The sequence below is a fragment of the Anolis carolinensis genome, unplaced genomic scaffold (assembly GCF_035594765.1).
Source record: "Anolis carolinensis isolate JA03-04 unplaced genomic scaffold, rAnoCar3.1.pri scaffold_7, whole genome shotgun sequence".
Lineage (NCBI taxonomy): Eukaryota > Metazoa > Chordata > Lepidosauria > Squamata > Dactyloidae > Anolis > Anolis carolinensis.
Genome location: NW_026943818.1, coordinates 32,772,113 through 32,790,885, shown reverse-complemented (window position 1 = coordinate 32,790,885; position 18,773 = coordinate 32,772,113). Strand labels below are relative to the sequence as shown.

The 18,773-nt window shown below is 38.3% G+C and overlaps 1 protein-coding gene across 4 annotated transcripts in view; it reads left to right on the top strand.

Annotated features, from left to right (window-relative positions):
• Positions 1 to 18,773, top strand: part of ap3d1 (adaptor related protein complex 3 subunit delta 1) — a 57,934-nt gene that overhangs the window by 16,015 nt on the left and 23,146 nt on the right. For all 4 annotated transcript variants that reach the window (XM_062960089.1, XM_062960088.1, XM_062960091.1 and 1 more), the window contains exons 8-18: positions 126 to 199; positions 4,521 to 4,570; positions 4,685 to 4,734; positions 8,506 to 8,554; positions 8,649 to 8,794; positions 10,134 to 10,282; positions 13,083 to 13,313; positions 13,400 to 13,631; positions 15,165 to 15,310; positions 17,013 to 17,154; positions 17,316 to 17,387. In XM_062960089.1, the coding sequence (XP_062816159.1) occupies positions 126 to 199; positions 4,521 to 4,570; positions 4,685 to 4,734; positions 8,506 to 8,554; positions 8,649 to 8,794; positions 10,134 to 10,282; positions 13,083 to 13,313; positions 13,400 to 13,631; positions 15,165 to 15,310; positions 17,013 to 17,154; positions 17,316 to 17,387 (1,341 nt within the window). The remainder of the gene's footprint in view (positions 1 to 125; positions 200 to 4,520; positions 4,571 to 4,684; positions 4,735 to 8,505; positions 8,555 to 8,648; positions 8,795 to 10,133; positions 10,283 to 13,082; positions 13,314 to 13,399; positions 13,632 to 15,164; positions 15,311 to 17,012; positions 17,155 to 17,315; positions 17,388 to 18,773) is intronic.

Genomic DNA, 18,773 nt, shown 5'->3' with positions numbered 1-18,773 from the left:
TGACAGCATATATTATACAGTATAATACTCATATTATGCTATACTAATAATATAATATTACATTATGGAATGATGTCTTCCTAGCCCTCCTTCGTTTATTGCTTTTTCTTTCCCTTTCTTTGCAGTTTGGTGCTCTCACTCCTTTGGAACCCAGGCTGGGCAAGAAGCTGATTGAACCCTTGACCAACCTCATACACAGGTAAGGGCCAAGCCTGGTTTGCCAATATTTTGTAGGGTGGGAGGAAATTGTGTGTGTTTCAATTCTAGCGCCAGGGTGAAAGGGTGCAGGGAATCCCCATGGAATTTGGGGCGAAAACTGGGGGTTTGTGAGTTTGTGATTGACAGATTGACAGTGTGACTTCATGGTCAACAGACTTCATGGTCAACAGACGTCCTAGAGAAAACATTTTAGTCAATAATAATAATAATAATATACATCACACAGTCCTAGACACCTGGGAAGTGTTCGACTTGTGATTTTGTGATACGAAATCCAGCATGTCTATCATATTTGCTGTGTCATACAATAATAATAATAATAATAATAATAATAATAATATACATCACACAGTCCTAGACACTCGGGAAGTGTTCGACTTGTGATTTTGTGATACGAAATCCAGCATATCTATCATATTTGCTGTGTCATACAATAATAATAATAATAATAATAATAATAATAATAATAATAATAATAATAATAATAATATACATCACACAGTCCTAGACACTCGGGAAGTGTTCGACTTGTGATTTTGTGATACGAAATCCAGCATATCTATCATATTTGCTGTGTCATACAATAATAATAATAATAATATACATCACACAGTCCTAGACACACGGGAAGTGTTCGACTTGTGATTTTGTGATACGAAATCCAGCATATCTATCATATTTGCTGTGTCATACAATAATAATAATAATAATAATAATAATAATAATAATAATAATAATAATATACATGACACAGTCCTAGACACTTGGGAAGTGTTCGACTTGTGATTTTGTGATACGAAATCCAGCATATCTATCTTGTTTGCTGTGTCATAATAAAATAATAATAATATAATAATAATAATATAATAATAATAATATTAAAAGATCTCAGCCGGCATTTGGAAACAATAGATATTGACAAAATCACAATCTGCCAACTGCAAAAGGCCGCCCGACTGGGATCTGCACGCATCATCCGAAAATACATCACACAGTCCTAGACACTTGGGAAGTGTTCAACTTGTGATTTTGTGATACGAAATCCAGCATGTCTATCTTGTTTGCTATGTCATAATAAAATAATATAATAATAATAATAATAGTAATAATAATGAAGGATCTAAACACCTGGGAGGTGTTCAACATGTGATACGAAATCCAGCATATCTATCTCGTTTGCTGTGTCTTACTATGTCTTTCTGTCAATATAATAATAATAATAATAATAATGTAATGCAAGATAATAATAAAAATATAACATAAGAAAATAATAAAAATATAAAAATAATAATAAAATATAATAATTAAAATATAATGTAATAATACAAAATAAAAATATAAAAAATAATAATATATAATAATAAAAATATAATAAAATAAAATAATAAAAATATAAAATATAATAAAATATAATAATAAATATATAATATAATAATAGAAATAAAAATATAAAATAATAATAAAATATAATAATTAAAATATAATGTAATAATACAAAATAAAAATATAAATAATAATAATATATAATAATAAAAATATAATAAAATAAAATAATAAAAATATAAAATATAATAAAATATAATAATAAATATATAATATAATAATAGAAATAAAAATATAAAATAATAATAATAAAATAATAAATATAATAATAAAAATATAATAAAATAATAAAAATTAAAAATATAATAATAAAATAATAAAATATAATAAAATATAATAAAATATAATAATAAATATATAATATAATAATAGAAATAAAAATATAAAATAATAATAATAAAATAATAAATATAATAATAAAAATATAATAAAATAATAAAAATTAAAAATATAATAATAAAATATAATAATAATAAAAATGTAATATAATATTATAATAATAATACCAGGCTTTCCTGGCACCTAGGTGGAGGGTTGACTGTAGTCTGGATCATTCCTGTCTGTTTTTAATCCTGTATCTGGATGAGTTCACCCTAGCCCTCCTGGTTCTTTGGCCAAATCCAAGCTAGACCCCAGAGCCTTGTAGAAGACCCGGTGCCGCCTTTAGTGGCCCCGATGAGCCCCCGCCTCCTGACCGCTTTCTTTCCGCTCCCCGAGCCCCGCGGCCTCCACTTACTGTGCCTTTCTTTCCCCAAACAGCCAGCGCGCCCTCTTCCAAATACCCAAAGAAGGTAGAGTCCCCACCCAAGATAAAAAATTAGTCTGCTCCCACGAAATGCCGCACGGTGGACAGTATGTATACTTCGACCCTCCTCCCGCCGGCTCCAGACTCCTTCCCGCCGTCCTTTTTTTCTCCCGTCCTGCTGTAGTCGAACTAGGCGCCCACACTTATTACCAGCCATGGCTGCCTCTGACAATGGTGGCAAATGGCCATTTGAGACTCTGGAGGGTGCCAAATGGAATCATAATATTATTATTGATATAAATGTACTAGCTCCATCCCGTCTTGAAATATGTGTAATAGGCATGTCCGATCGATGAAAAAAATGTCTCAATTCTCGTTTCTAAAGTAGGGGGCGCTGGCGCTTCGATATAGAAAGTATTTCCGATTTTTTTCCACCCAAAATTTCGGATATTTCCGAAAATTTGTAATGATTCTAAATGTTTCTAAAATGGCGCAATCGCTACACATCGGGCTTGTATGGCAATCTTCCATGTGGACGCAGAGGACGTTAGCCCCCACCTTTGCGTCCATCGTGGAAGCATGTTAGACTGCGCTAAGCTCCCATTCAAGGTAGGTTGCAGAAACAAAAAAAATATATTTTTAAAAATGGGGGGGGGGGGGGAAATTAACGAAACATTAAGAGACAATTAGAAAATGGGCCAACAATGGTTCGAATTACATTGCTGGTTGCGCTGTGAGACAATGTCTCGGAATGCGTCTCAAAAAGCGAGAACAATCCGAAATAATTCCGATATACGATTCAAAACGATTTTTTGGACATGTCTAATGTGTAAGCTTATTGTACACATGCTGGTACGTGCTTCTTGTCCCTTGTGCCTTCCCTCGCCTCTCTTGATGGTTTTTTGGAAGCCCTGACTGTGTGTTGCTGGTTTGACAAACTGGTTTGACTGGAGGTAGAAAGCGAGAAGGTCTAGCTGAGCAGTTTGGTGTTTCATTTCAAAGCAGTTTCCATTGCGAGTTTGTTAGAAGCACAGGTTTTAGGACAGTTTTAGCCTTCAACTCCCAGAAATAATAATAATAATAATAATAATAATAATAATAATAATAATAATAATAAGTTTTGTTATTATGACTGTATTAGTATTATGATGACCATATTATTATTATGGTGACTGTATTATGATGATGATGACTGAATTATTATTATGATGACCATATTATTACTGTTATGACCATATTATTAGTATTATAATGACTATATTATTATTATGACTGTATTATTATTATTATTATTATTATTATTATTATTATTATTATTATGGCCGTATTATTATTATTATCACCGTATTATAATTATTATTGCCGTATTACTATTATTACTGTATTATTATTATGACAACTGTATTACTATTATTATGGCCGTATTATTATTATTATCACCGTATTATTATTATTATCACTGTATTATAATTATTATTATTACTGTATTATTATTATTATGGCCGTATTATTATTATCACCGTATTATTATTATCATCACTGTATTATAATTATTATTGCCATATTATTATTATTATTATTATTATTATTATCACTGTATTATTATTATTATTATCACTGTATTATAATTATTATTGCCATATTATTATTATTATTACTGTATTATTATGATGACCGTATTATTATTATTATTATTATGACTGTATTATTATTCTGACCATATTATTATTATGATTACCGTATTGTTATTATTACTATATTATTATTGTTATTATTATTATTATTAAATCCTAATAACTGGTAAACAGGCTGGGATTTCTGGGAGTTGTAGGCCAAAGCCACAGGTTGAGAATCGCTGGTTTTAGGAAATCGTGCCTTCGAAGGAAACCTTTAATGCACCACTGTTGTTTTGATCGCTGGGACAAATTGTGCCAAAAAAAATGAAGAAAGGGGTGCGTCTAGGCCGGAGAATCAATGCAATGACTCCACTTTAAGTGCCCTGGAGTCCTGGGAGTTGTAGTTTGATAAAACCTTTCTCCTGCAACTCCCAGAAAGCCAAAGGTGGTGAAAGTAGAGTCGAACTGCAATATATTTCACAGTATCAAGAGTTAAAAAAATAATTATATAATAATAATATAATATAAAGCAATTGTTCTGTTTTTTCCCTTTCTAGTACTTCCGCCATGTCCCTTCTCTACGAATGTGTGAACACGGTGATTGCAGGTAAGGAAAGAAGCTCCAAAGGGGCACCTTGTTGTTGTTGTTGTTGTTGTTGTTGTTGTGTCATTGTAAATAAGTGTTGTCATCTAAGCGCTCGCCTTCTTGTTCCTTTTCCAGTTCTGATTTCGCTCTCCTCGGGGATGCCCAACCACAGTGCCAGCATCCAGGTGAGGACCGTTTTACTTTTACGGGCATCTATAATAATAATAATAATAATAATAACAACAACTTTATTTTTGTACCCTTAGCTCCCATCCCTAGTGTACTTGACTACTGATTGGGATTACTGTCTATGTTTTAAGTTATTTTAACTTTTGTAAGATGCGTTATCATACTGTGATGTTATTGTGTTACTGTTTTTAATACTGTATTAAATTATTAGTATTATATTGTACTACATTATAATATTATCAATATTATATGTATATACAATATATTATATTATTATTTATTGTATATTACATTAAATAAATATTACATTGTATATTATATACAATATATATATATATGTGTGTGTGTGCGTGTGTGTGCATATTATTAGCATAACATGTTACTGTAGTAGTGTTTTGGGTTTGTCCCAGTGTAACCCACCCCTTCGGGAGATGGAGCGGGGTATAAATAAAGTATTATTATTATTATTATTATTATTATTATTATTATTATTATTATTATTACCCCGCCTCCTACCCCCCTGAAGGGACTCTGGGCGGCCAACATAGTTAAAATATAAAATATGTGTCAAGAGTCAGACGCCAGTTAACATACAAAACAGAGTTTATTCCGAAGATAAGCCAGAAAATAACATAAACACAGGAAATATCCTTGAAACACTTCACTTTTCAGTGTTTCGAGAGTAGATTGGACAATAATAACTCAAAAACGAGCCACGTTAATTTCCCATGCTGGCATTCAATAAAAAACTAAATAATGCTTCAATTCAGCTTTGGAAAACAAATAGAGTTAATTGCTGGAAAATAAACAAACTAGAAAAGCAATAAAGCTGCTTCCACGGGAAAACAAATAGAGTTAATTGCTGGAAAATAAACAAACTAGAAAAGCAATAAAGCTGCTTCCACGGTGCAGATAAGCCGAAAGCCTCAAAGGGATGATGAATAGCCGTCGTCAGAAGAATCCAAGGTCAGGTCAGGAGGCAGCAGAAATTCCGAAAGACAAACCAATAGTCAGAAGCCAGGAGTAGCCGTCAGTCAGAGGGCGTAGACAGAAGCCAGGTCAAATTCAATCCAAAGTCCGAAGAGGGTGCAGTCATCCAAAACAGGTCCACGATAAGACACAGCGAGAGCCAAGCTAGGTGATATCAGCAGATACAAATCATAGTCCAAGTCCAGTCTTCACAGAGATCCCAATGGCGCCTCAGCAACACCTTGCCACACGCAAAGTGCAGTGGCCAAACATTCCCATTTTATTCCCCTTCCTCCTGGGTGACCAAACACTCACACCCAAACACCAGGTGTCCCAAATCTACTCAGAGTCTGAACTCCACACAGCTAGAGCTCGTGGATCTGGAGTACCTAGCAATTCGTCGGAGTCCCAATCATCCTGCCCACACTTAGCCCCATGAACACTTAAAGAACCATCCTCCCTTCTCCAAGCATCCCAATTGGGATCAGCTCCTGCAGAAACCCCAGGTTCAGAAGTATCCATAGGCCCCAAATCCCCAGACATCTCCGGTGGCTGTGCCCATTCAGTGCCCGCTTCCCCAGCCACCACTTGTTCCTCAGCATCCATCTCCCCATCTGAATCTTCCTCAGAAGATCCCCCATATAGCTCTCTAAGTCGCTTCCTGCGCAACTCCTCCAGTGAACCCTCATCACGAGGGTTTTTTCTTCCTCTTCGAATTCCATCCCCATCAACCATAATCCCCGAAGGCGCAGTCACAACAATATGAACATACTAAGTATATACATGGTACATAGAAGTGCATAAAAATAACATAAATAAGAACGTTATAACAAAATAATCTTGATTCTTGGGGCAGGGAGACATAATATAATATACTAGCTTTGCCCGGCCACGCGTTGCTGTGGCTTATGGGAATTATTTGTTGGCCAGGTGGAATAGGAGTTGAATAGCCTTGCAGCGTGAAAGTCTGGCCGTTTTGTGGAGTGGTTGGAGTGGTAGCATTAATCAAAGAGGCGCTTTGAAGTGTGGGTACTTCCTTAGTAGGGGAATTCTTGTTTGGCCAGATTGAATGGTATTGAATAGGTTTGTAGGTGAAAAGCCTGGTCGGTTTGCACATAAGGTATTGTTGCTAGGCGAGGTTGAATGGGACAGAGTAGTGTTGTGGTTTCAACGTTTGGGGGTTTTGTATGTAGGGGAAATGTTGGTTGGCCTGGTTGAAAAGTATTGAATAGCCTTGATGGTTGTAAGCCTGGTCGGTTTTTACCTTGCGCAATTCTTGGTTGGTCAGTGAATAGGAATTAATAGTGTCGGTGTGGGAGGTTTGAATGGTGGAATTAGCCACCTTGGTTAGTTTATAATGGCCTTGCAGGTTGAAAGGGTGTTTGTTTACTCTCTGGAGGAATGTTTTGTTGGGAAGTGTTAGCTGGCCCTGATTATTTCGTTTGTAGAATTCCCAATTTCCCTGCTTTCCGAGTGTTGGTCTTTATTTCGTCTCCTGGTTTTAGAGATCATATTGTTTTCTATTATTATACCATAGTAAGTCTTATATACTATATTTATAATGTGATATTAGGTGGTTAGAATTGGATTATATGAGGTCAGTTGTACATAGTTGTATAAAATGTAGACTGAACTGGATTAGATGGCAGTGTAGAGTGAAGGCGATGTCATAGAGGAATATTATTTAGAATGCCAAGGTAGATGATCCAGTTTAAAGGAGATATTGGCAGATGTGCCTTGGTATTCTGGGTAATATTGTTGTGTGGCAGGGGTTGGAGTGTAGACTGGCACATCATGGAGTTGAAATCAGATAATCTGTATTTTCTAGGGACAGTAGTATGGATGAGGTCCAAATGCAGTTTGTCTGTGCCCTGGGATACAGGTGTGGGTCAACTTGGGCCTTTGCCCAAGTGGTTTGGACTTTAACTCCCAGCATTCGTTTGTTTTTTCTCTCAGAAGCTTAAGGTGTTAGGAATGGTGAGAGTTGAAGTTGAAAACAGCTGGGTGAAGAGTACCTGGTCACCTGTTGTGGTTGTTGCTGTTGTGATTGTGTTTTTAGTGTAATTGTGTTGTATCTTACTTGAGGCGGGGATGATTGATTGTGTTGGCAATTTTTGAGTTTGGGGGTTTTGGGGTTTTGTTGTTTTGTGAGTTGCCGTGATGCCAAAAGCCTTTTATATATATAGACTAGCTGTGCCCGGCCACGCGTTGCTGTGGCAAAGTGGTGGTGGTATTGGTTAAAAATTGTTGTGTAGTTTTTATTTGACGTTATTTGCATTTTTTATTAATTTTATTGTAAGTTATATTTTTATTTATTATATTTTAGTTATTTTCTGTTATTATAGTATTTTATTGTATCAATTTTTAGTGTTTTTTATTATTTTTTATTGGGTTGCTTGGAGACCAAGTTGGAGGAGCTTAGCCTTCTAACTGGCAGCAATTGGATAAAAGCAATTATTCCTCTCCCTCTAATTAGGACTTTATTTTTCTTTTCTTTTTGTTGTATCAACCTAGAGCCATGAATGATGGGTTGTGTTGTCAAATTTCGAGGTTGGGGGGCCTGTAGTTTTGTTGTTTTGTCCGCTGCCCTGATGCCATCACTCTTTTATATATATAGATTGTATACTTGTAAACCGCCCTGAGTCCCCTTCGGGGTGAGAAGGGCGGGATATAAATGTCACTAATAATAATAATAATAATAATAATGATAATAATAATAATAATAATATCTCCAAACGACATTTAAGCCACCCTTTCTTCATCTTACGATATATCCACGCTCTGCTTTCTCTCTGCAGCTCTGTGTCCAGAAACTGAGGATCCTGATAGAAGATTCGGACCAGAACTGTAAGTCTGCTTCAAATGTAGATTTGTGCCTTTCCATTTGCGGATTTGATGACTCATAGATTTGACTGCCAACGTTGTCTCGTTCCTCCCGCAGTGAAGTACTTAGGTCTGCTCGCGATGTCCAAAATCCTGAAAACGCACCCCAAATCGGTCCAGTCCCACAAGGACCTCATCCTCCAGTGCTTGGACGACAAAGACGAGTCCATTCGCCTCCGAGCCTTGGACCTTCTCTACGGAATGGTAAGGCTGATTTCATTTTAAAATTAATATTACATGTATATAAATACAATATATCATATTATTATTTATTATTTTATATTATATAATATTATGTTATATTAGCATAGCACAATATTCGCATTATATATTGCTATATTGTACTAGGTCACTATACTGTAATATGACTATTGTATTATAATCTATATATATAAAAGAGTGATGGCATCACGGCAGCGGACAAAACAACAAAAGTAAACACCCCACAACCTCGAAAATTGACATCACAACCCCTCATCCATGCCTCTAGGTTGATACAACAAAAAGAAAAGAAAAATAAATTCCTAATTAGAGGGAGAGGAATAATTGTTTTTATCCAATTGCTGCCAGTTAGAAGGCTAAGCTCCGCCCACTTGGTCTCCTAGCAACCCACTCAGCCCAGTGTTAATAAAATAATGATAAAAAAATAAATACAAATAATACAATAAAAAATTATAAAAAACACTAAAATAATTAATACAATAAAATACTATAACAAAATGACTAAAAATAATACAACAAAATAATAAAATATAATAAATAAAAAAGATAAGTGACAGTAAAAGTATAGCGCAATATTAGCATTATTTATGACTATATTGTACTATACCACTATACTGTAATATTTTTAGTAATATTACATGTTATATTTAATTAATATTATGTTGTATTAATTGTATTGTATTTCATAATATTATCAATGTTATATGTACATACAATATATTATATTATTATAGCACAATATAAGCACTATATAAGCATTATATATTATTATATTGTACTATATGACTATATGGCAATATTATTAGTAATATTACATGTAATATAAATATACAGTTATAATAGTGTATTATTTTTATTGTATTACATTATAATATTATCACTATTATATGTATATACAATATATTATAATATCAGTGTAGTATGAGTATTATATATTATTATATTGTACTCTACCACTATATTGCAGTATTATTAGTAATATTACATGTAATATAAAAACACAAGTATAATAGCGTATCATTATTGTTATATTGTATTACACAATAATATTATTCTCAATGTTATATGTATATACAATACATTATTATAGCATAATATTAGTATTATATTAGAGCAGATGTTCCTTTAATGTTAAAAAGAAACTTTTGAGGATGTTTGATGATGGAGTCGTCTTTTTTGGCAGTCTTGAATCACAGTTTCTCTCAGGGATGTTTTGAAGGTGGCAACACGTTGGGTCGGGTGTCCCTTGTGGTCTCTTCCAGTCCTGGGATGATGAACATGTTATATTTGGCATGACACGTGTGTGTTTGCGTGCCTGCAGGTCTCCAAGAAGAACCTGATGGAGATTGTCAAGAAGCTAATGATCCACGTGGACAAAGCCGAAGGGACAACCTACCGGGACGAGCTGCTGACCAAAATCATCGACATCTGCAGCCAGTCCAACTACCAATACATCACAAACTTCGAATGGTCAGTCTTTTGTGTTGGAGTTTTGGATTGTGTCGTTTGAAATTTCACTTATGGTTTAAAGCAATGTGACAGATGTACAGATGTGTGAGGTGACAGGAATGGAATCCTTTCTGATCCCACCACACACAGTTACCACCAATTATAAAAATGTCTTGATGATGATTTTAAGTATATTATTCTATGTTTTAACTATCTTCTTCGCTGCCACCAATGGAGGAGATGTCAGGCAGATGGCACTTATTCTTTTTATGCTTCCTTTGTTTATTTTACTTCAGATGGTGATGTTGCTTAACTTAGTATATGATTGTGACAGAGACTTAGATGGAACAAAAATCAAAACAAGTTTATTGCATGTACAGAGCTTAATGGTTTCTATAGCTTTTTAAAGGCACTTAGATTAATGGTTACAAACAGATGTGAGGTGTTCCAACTTTCAAAATACTTCTTTCTCCAAAACTAAACTAGAACCTGATCCTCTTGGATCCACTGGGATTAACTTCCCCTAGTCCACAGCCTCTATAAATAACCCTAAACAAGTCACCTAACTTGCTTAGTCTGGCCTAATAGAGGTCTGCCTCCCTGGTTTCCTTAACCTGAAACCAGTCTTTTCCCTATGACTAAAAATCACAGACTGAGATTTAAACTCCCCTGGTTTCCTTTTCAACGGCTGTTGGCTCCGCCCCCGTTGTCACGGCAACCTATCTTCTAATGCTGAGCTGGTTACCTTCTGGCACTATCAGCTCCAATACTTACCATTTTAAATTAACCAAACCTGACTGTTTAAACAAAATAAAATAAACATGTCATCTATAAACAAAATAAAATCATACACTTCTTTACAGTGTCGTTTGAAATTTCACTTATGGTTTAAAGCAATGTGCAATGTGGTGCAGCATTGCAGTTGTGTAAGAGTTAAATGCATAGAGAGAGAGAGTTATTGCTAGAGGGAAACTGTGTGTAGTTTCCGGATACTTAACAGGACATTCACTTATGGTTTAAAGCAGGGGTCCCCAAACTAAGGCCCGGGGCTGGATGCGGCCGTCCAAGGTAATTGACCTGGCCCTTGCCCTCAGTTTTAGACTTAGGTTTGCCCAAAGTCTGAAATGACTTGAAGGCACAACAACAACAATCCTTCTTAACTTGACTATCTCATTGACCAGAAGCAGGCCCACACTTCCCATTGAAATCCTGATAGGTTTACACAGTATATTGTTTAAAATTGTTTTTATTTTTAAATATTGCCTTGTTCTTTAATTTACTAATACTGTGCAATCCTAATAATATAATATATTGTGTATACATATAATATTGATCATATTATAATGTAATACGATATAATATTTATTTATTTATTACAGTATTTCTACCCCGCCCTTCTCACCCAGCATGGGACTCAGGGCGGCTAATAATAATAATAATACAACACAATAATATTGTATAATGTAATAATATGAATTATATATTATATATCAAATGTAACATTACTAATAATATTACGGTATAGTGGTATAGTACAATATAGTAATATATAATGCTAATATTGTGATATGCTAATAATATAATATATTGTTTGTACATACACCTTTTAAGCCGCTCTGAGTCCCCTTCGGGGTGAGAGAGGGTAGGATATAAATGTAGAAAATACATAAATAAATAAATGTTGTTGGTTTTTTTATTTTCCATTACAAATAAGACATGTGCAGTGTGCATAGGAATTTGTATTTTTTTTAATGATAATTCGGCCCCTCAACAATCTGAGGGGCCATGAACCGGCCCTCCACTTAAAAAGTTTGAGGACCCCTGGTTTAAAGCAATGTGCAAAGTGGTGCAGCATTCCAGTAGTCAAAGAGTTAAATGTGTAGAGAGAGTGAGTTATTGCTAGAGGGAAACAGTGTGCAGTTTCTGGATATTTTCTGGATGCCTTCCCCAGTATTATAATGGCACTTTATAGCCATTACAGCTGAGTAACCTGCTTCCCTTGATGATATGATTTATTTGCACTCTGAGCACTTTGGCATAGATTCTTTGAACCTAATCCATGATTTTAACATTTTATCTTGTATGTGGTTTCTATGACTTGACTTTTATGGTTTGATTATTGGTTTCATTGGGTTTTTTTGTCTTGTTTTTATTGTTCTGTTTGGGCTTGGCCCCATGTAAGACGCCCCGAGTCCCTTCGGGGAGATGGGGCGGGGTGTAAGAATAAAATTATTATTATTATTATTATTATTATTATTATTATTATTATTACTTAACAGGACATTCACTTATGGTTTAAAGCAATGTGCAGTGTGGTGCAGCATTCCAGTAGTCTAAGAGTGAAATGCATAGAGAGAGAGAGTTATTGCTAGAGGGAAACAGTGTGCAGTTTCCGGATACTTAACAGGACATTCACTTATGGTTTAAAGCAATCTAGTAGTCTAAGAGTTAAATGCATAGAGAGAGTGACTTATTGCTAGAGGGAAACAGTGTCCAGTTTCCAGATACATAACAGAACATTTGTTGTTGAGAGAGAGTGTGCTTCACTCGATGATCTTGTTGGATGTTTAGATGTTACGCTCCGGCTGCGCTATGTAAATATTTGTAGAAGTGTGGATTTATGTCTATGCCGATTGCTAGATTTGCTAGGGAATTGAGACAGAAGGTGAATGAGTCTCAATTTAACCCTTTCACAACTCTTTCTGGGGTCTTAACATGGGAAATCCCCAGATGTGACTGGAGTTTGGATCCCAGATGATGTTGCCTGAGATTCTGGGAGTTGTAGTCCCTGTGCCATGAACCCCACTTCCTCGCTTCTCAGGTACATCAGCATCCTGGTGGAGCTGACCCGGCTGGAGGGCACCCGCCACGGACACCTGATTGCCTCCCAGATGCTGGACGTGGCCATCCGGGTCAAGGCCATCCGCAAGTTCGCCGTCTCGCAGATGGCCATGCTGCTGGACAACGCGCACCTCTTGGCCAGCAACACCCAGCGGAACGGGATCTGCGAGGTGCTCTATGCCGCCGCCTGGATCTGCGGGGAGTTCTCCGAGTAAGTCCTGCGTGGTCGAGCGTTTCTGGCAGTTTCAGAGACCCAGTTTGGGAGACAAATAAAATTTAATTATGAATTTTGCTCAGGCACCTGGAGGAGCCCCACGTGACCCTGGAGGCCATGCTGCGGCCCAAAGTGACCACCCTCCCGGGCCACATCCAAGCCGTGTACGTCCAGAACATGGTGAAGCTCTACGCCTCCATCTTGCAGCAGAAGGAGCGCTCCGGGGAGAAGGACGTGGCCCAGGAGGCCACCCTGATGATGGTGGAGCGCCTGCCCCAGTTCGTGCAGAGCGCCGACCTCGAAGTCCAGGAGAGGGTGAGCCCCAGATTCAGATCCTTCTCCTTCTCCTGAGCAGAAAACGATTTGTCAGTGTTAGTGATTTCTAGTTGAGAAAGGCATTGTTTGTCTGTGTTCCAAGTGTAGTCTAGAACCAATGTCACCTCGGTTCAGTGCGTGTGGGCGAACCCCCATTGTCCATGGTCCATCCCCCTCCAAAGAGTGCCAGGATGTAGAGTGGGTCATGGGGGCTCTGTGTGCCAAGTTCGGTCTTGATCAGTCATTGGTGTGGGTCGCAGTGGTCTAGGAAAGTGAGTGAAGATACTGCAAGTCCCGTAATCCATGGTCCAAACCCTTCCAAACCACACCAGGATGTAGAGTGTGCCAAGTTTGGTCCGGGTTCGTCATTTGTGGCAGTTGCAGTGGTCTCAGGAAGTGAGTGAAGGTACTGCAGATCATCATCCATAGTACATCCTCCCCCAATCTGCAACAGGACGTAAAGGTGGTCATGGGGGTTCTGGGTGCCCAGTTTGGCCCAGTTCAATCACTGGTGGGTATCGCAGTGGTCTGTGGGAGCCAGTCTCTGGGAGCCGAAGCGATTGAAAGTACTGTAAATCCCATAATCTGTGGTCCATTCTCCCTCAAACCGCACCAGGCCGTAGAGAGGGTCATGGGGGTTCTGTGTGCCCAGTTTGGCCCAGTTCAGTCACTGGTGGGTATCGCAGTGGTCTGTGGGAGCCAGTCTCTGGGAGCCGAAGCGATTGAAAGTACTGTAAATCCCATAATCTGTGGTCCATTCTCCCTCAAACCGCACCAGGCCGTAGAGAGGGTCATGGGGGTTCTGTGTGCCCAGTTTGGCCCAGTTCCATCACTGGTGGGTATCGCAGTGGTCTGTGGGAGCCAGTCTCTGGGAGCCATAGCGATGGAAAGTACTGTAAATCCCATAATCTGTGGTCCATTCTCCCTCAAACCGCACCAGGCCGTAGAGAGGGTCATGGGGGTTCTGGGTGCCCAGTTTGGCCCAGTTCCATCACTGGTGGGTATCGCAGTGGTCTGTGGGAGCCAGTCTCTGGGAGCCATAGCGATTGAAAGTACTGTAAATCCCATAATCTGTGGTCCATTCTCCTTCAAACCGCACCAGGCCGTAGAGAGGGTCATGGGGGTTCTGGGTGCCCAGTTTGGCCCAGTTCCATCACTGGTGGGTATCGCAGTGGTCTGTGGGAGCCAGTCTCTGGGAGCCATAGCGATGGAAAGTACTGTAAATCCCATAATCTGTGGTCCATTCTCCCTCAAACCGCACCAGGCCGTAGAGAGGGTCATGGGGGTTCTGGGTGCCCAGTTTGGCCCAGTTCCATCACTGGTGGGTATCGCAGTGGTCTGTGGGAGCCATTCTCTGGGAGCCATAGCGATGGAAAGTACTGTAAATCCCATAATCTGTGGTCCATTCTCCTTCAAACCGCACCAGGCCGTAGAGAGGGTCATGGGGGTTCTGTGTGCCCAGTTTGGCCCAGTTCCGTCACTGGTGGGTATCGCAGTGGTCTGTGGGAGCTGAAGTTGTCCTTTGCTCGGCAGGCCTCCTGCATCCTCCAGCTCATGAAGTACATCCACAAGCTGCAGCTCAAGGAGGTGCCGGTGGCCGAGGAAGTCATGGCCTTGTTTGCCGGGGAGCTCAACCCCGTGGCCCCCAAGGCCCAGAAGAAGGTCCCGGTCCCGGAAGGGTGAGTGTCGCAAAGGAAGACTCTTATAATTTTATAATAGATTATATAATTGATATAATTTATTCTATTTATTCTAATAATATTCTATCAACACAACGACGTTGTATGGCACAGCAAACAAGATAGATCTGCTGGATTTCGTTTCGCAAAACCACAAGTCGAACACTTCCCAAGTGTCTAGGACTGTGTGATATATTTACAGATCCCAGTAGGGTGGCCTTTTGCAGTTGGCAGATGGTGATTTTGTCAATGTCTATTGTTTCCAAATGCCGGCTGAGATCTTTTGGCACAGCACCCAGTGTGCCCATCACCACCGGGACCACCTGTACTGGTTTCTGCCAGAGTCTTTGAAGTTCAATCTTGAGGTCCTGAGAGCGGCTGAGTTTTTCCTGTTGTTTTTCACCTGGGATGGCAACATCAATGATCCAAACCTTGTTCTTTTCCACAACTGTGATGTCTGGTGTGTTGTGTTCCAGAACTTTGTCAGTCTGGATTCGGAAGTCCCACAGTCTCTTTGCGTGCTCATTTTCCAAGACTTTTGCAGGTTTGTGATCCCACCAGTTCTTTGCTGCTGGGAGGTGGTACTTGAGGCATAAGTTCCAATGAATCATTTGGGCCACAGAGTTGTGCCTCTGTTTGTAGTCTGTCTGTGCGATTTTCTTACAGCAGCTGAGGATATGATCAATGGTTTCGTCGGTTTCCTTGCACAGTCTGCATTTTGGGTCATCAGCTGATTTTTCAATCTTGGCCTTAATTGCATTATTATTATTATTATTATTATTATTATTACTATTATAAGAAGCAGCAAGGAGTGTGAACATCAAACCATCGGAAAAGGGAAATTTGGGGGGCATTTACTTCCTTCTTTTTTTCCATGCTGGGCTTCTTTCTCATACAGATAAACAGCTTCGCTCTCACAGAGCCTCCTCTCAAAACAAAAACACACAGACCAATGTTATCTCTTCCTTTGGAGACTTAATTGTGGCAAAATAATATATATAAAAACACGGTTCCAATAACACAAGTAACGATATTTATATATCCTTCTTTGCTTACACACTGGGCTTCTTTCTCATACAGATAAACAGCTTCGCTCTCACAGAGCCTCCTCTCAAAACAAAAGCACACAGACCAATGTTATCTCTTCCTTTGGAGACTTAATTGTGGCAAAATAATATATATAAAAACATGGCTTCCTTAACACAAATAACATTCTTTATACTTCCTTCTTTGCTTCCACACTGGGCTTCTTTCTCATGCTTCGCTTTCACGGAGCCTCCTCTCAAAACAAAAAGACACAGACCAATGTTATCTCTTCCTTTTGAGACTTTTAATTGTGGCAAAATAATATATATAAAACCAAGGTTTTCATAACACAAATAACGTTCTTTATACTTTCTTCTTTATACTTTCCATGCTAGGCTTCGCTCTCACAGAGCCTCCTCTCATACCAACCAAAACAAAAACAGACCATTGTTATCTCTTCCTTTTGAGACTTTTATTTGTGGCAAAATAATATTTACAAGAACAAGGCCTCCATAACACAGATAACGTTCTTGATACTTCCTTCTTTGCTTCTTTCCCAGCTTCGCTCTCACAGAGCCTCCTCTCCCACCGAACTTACACTGGAGCTTCGCCCAGTAGCTTTTGACTCACGTTTTTGTAACTGAAAATATTAGTTTTTAATATTTCTGCTTTGTAGCTTGGACTTGGACGCCTGGATCAACGAGCCGCCCTCGGAGAGCGAGTCGGAGGACGAGAAGCCCCGGACCATCTTCCACGAGGAGGAGCAGAGGCACGCCAGGCACCGGCAGCCCGAAATGGACGAGGAGGAGCTGGCGCGGGTGAGCCGGCCGGCCCAGGCTTAACGGAGGGCGGGATGAGGGGCTTCCTCGCTTCCACGGAACCCGCTCACCCGATTTTCGCTTCCACGGAGCCTGCTCACCTGACTCTCGCTTCCACGGAGCCCGCTCACCCGACTTCGTCTCTTTTCTCTCTCCCAAAGCGCCGGGAAGTCCGGAAGCAGGAGCAAGCCAACAACCCCTTCTATATCAAGAGTTCTCCTTCTCCGCAGAAGGTGAGTCTGGCTTTTTTCTCCGTTGACCCCTGAGTTGGAGTTGGAGTTTGGTTCAAGTCCTGCCTGGAAATGGAATAAATAATAATAATAATATTAATGACTAGTTGTGCCCGGCCACGCGTTGCTGTGGCGAAGTATGGTGGTATGGGAAATAAGGTATTGAGGAATTGATGGTAGTTAAGGTAAAGGATCCCCTGGGCTGAGTGGGTTGCTAGGAGACCAAGTGAGCGGAGCTTAGCCTTCTAACTGGCAGCAATTGGATAAAAACAATTCTTCCTCTCCCTCTAATTAGGACTTTATTCTTCTTTTCTTTTTGTTGTATCAACCTAGAGGCATGGATGAGGGGCTGTGATGTCAATTTTCGAAGTTGTGGGATGTTTACTTTTGTTGTTTTGTCTGCTGCTGTGATGACATCACTCTTTTATATATATAGATATTGAACTATACCACTATACTGTGATATTATATGTAATATACAACATATAATTAATATTATTATATGGTATTATTGTTAGTATTATTATATAACACTAGCTGTGCCCGGCCACGCGTTGCTGTGGCAAAGTGGTGGTGGTATTGGTAAAAAATTGTTGTGTAGTTTTTATTTGACGTTATATGCATTTTTTAATTAATTTTATTGTAAGTTATATTTTTATTTATTATATTTATTATTTTCTTGTATTATTTTTAGTTATTTTCTGTTATTATAGTATTTTATTGTATTAATTTTTTAGTGTTTTTTATTATTTTTTATTGGGTTGCTAGGAGACCAAGTTTGAGGAGCTTAGCCTTCTAACTGGCAGCAATTGGATAAAAGCAATTATTCCTCTCTCTCAAATTAGGACTTTATTTTTCTTTTCTTTTTGTTGTATCAACCTAGAGGCATGGATGAGGGGTTGTGTTGTCAAATTTTGAGGTTGGGGGGCCTGTAGTTTTGTTGTTTTGTGGGTCGCCGTGATGCCATCACTCTTTTATATATATAGATTATAATAATACATTTATATCCCGCCCTTTTCACCCCGAAGGGGACTCAGAACAACTGGATAAACATACAATATATTCTATTATTAGCATAGCATAATATTAGCATTATATATTACTATATTGAACTATACCACTATACTGTAATATTATATGTAATGTACAACATATAATTAATATTATTACATGGTATTATTATTAGTATTATTATATAACATATTATCAATATTATATGTATATACAATATATTATATTATTAAAATGATATAAAATATTATTTTATAAAACCGAGGGCGGGGGCCAGGTAAATGACCTTGGAGGGCCGCATCCGGCCCCCGGGCCTTAGTTTGGGGACCCCTGATATAGATGATGATAATAATAATAATAATAATAATAATAAATGGT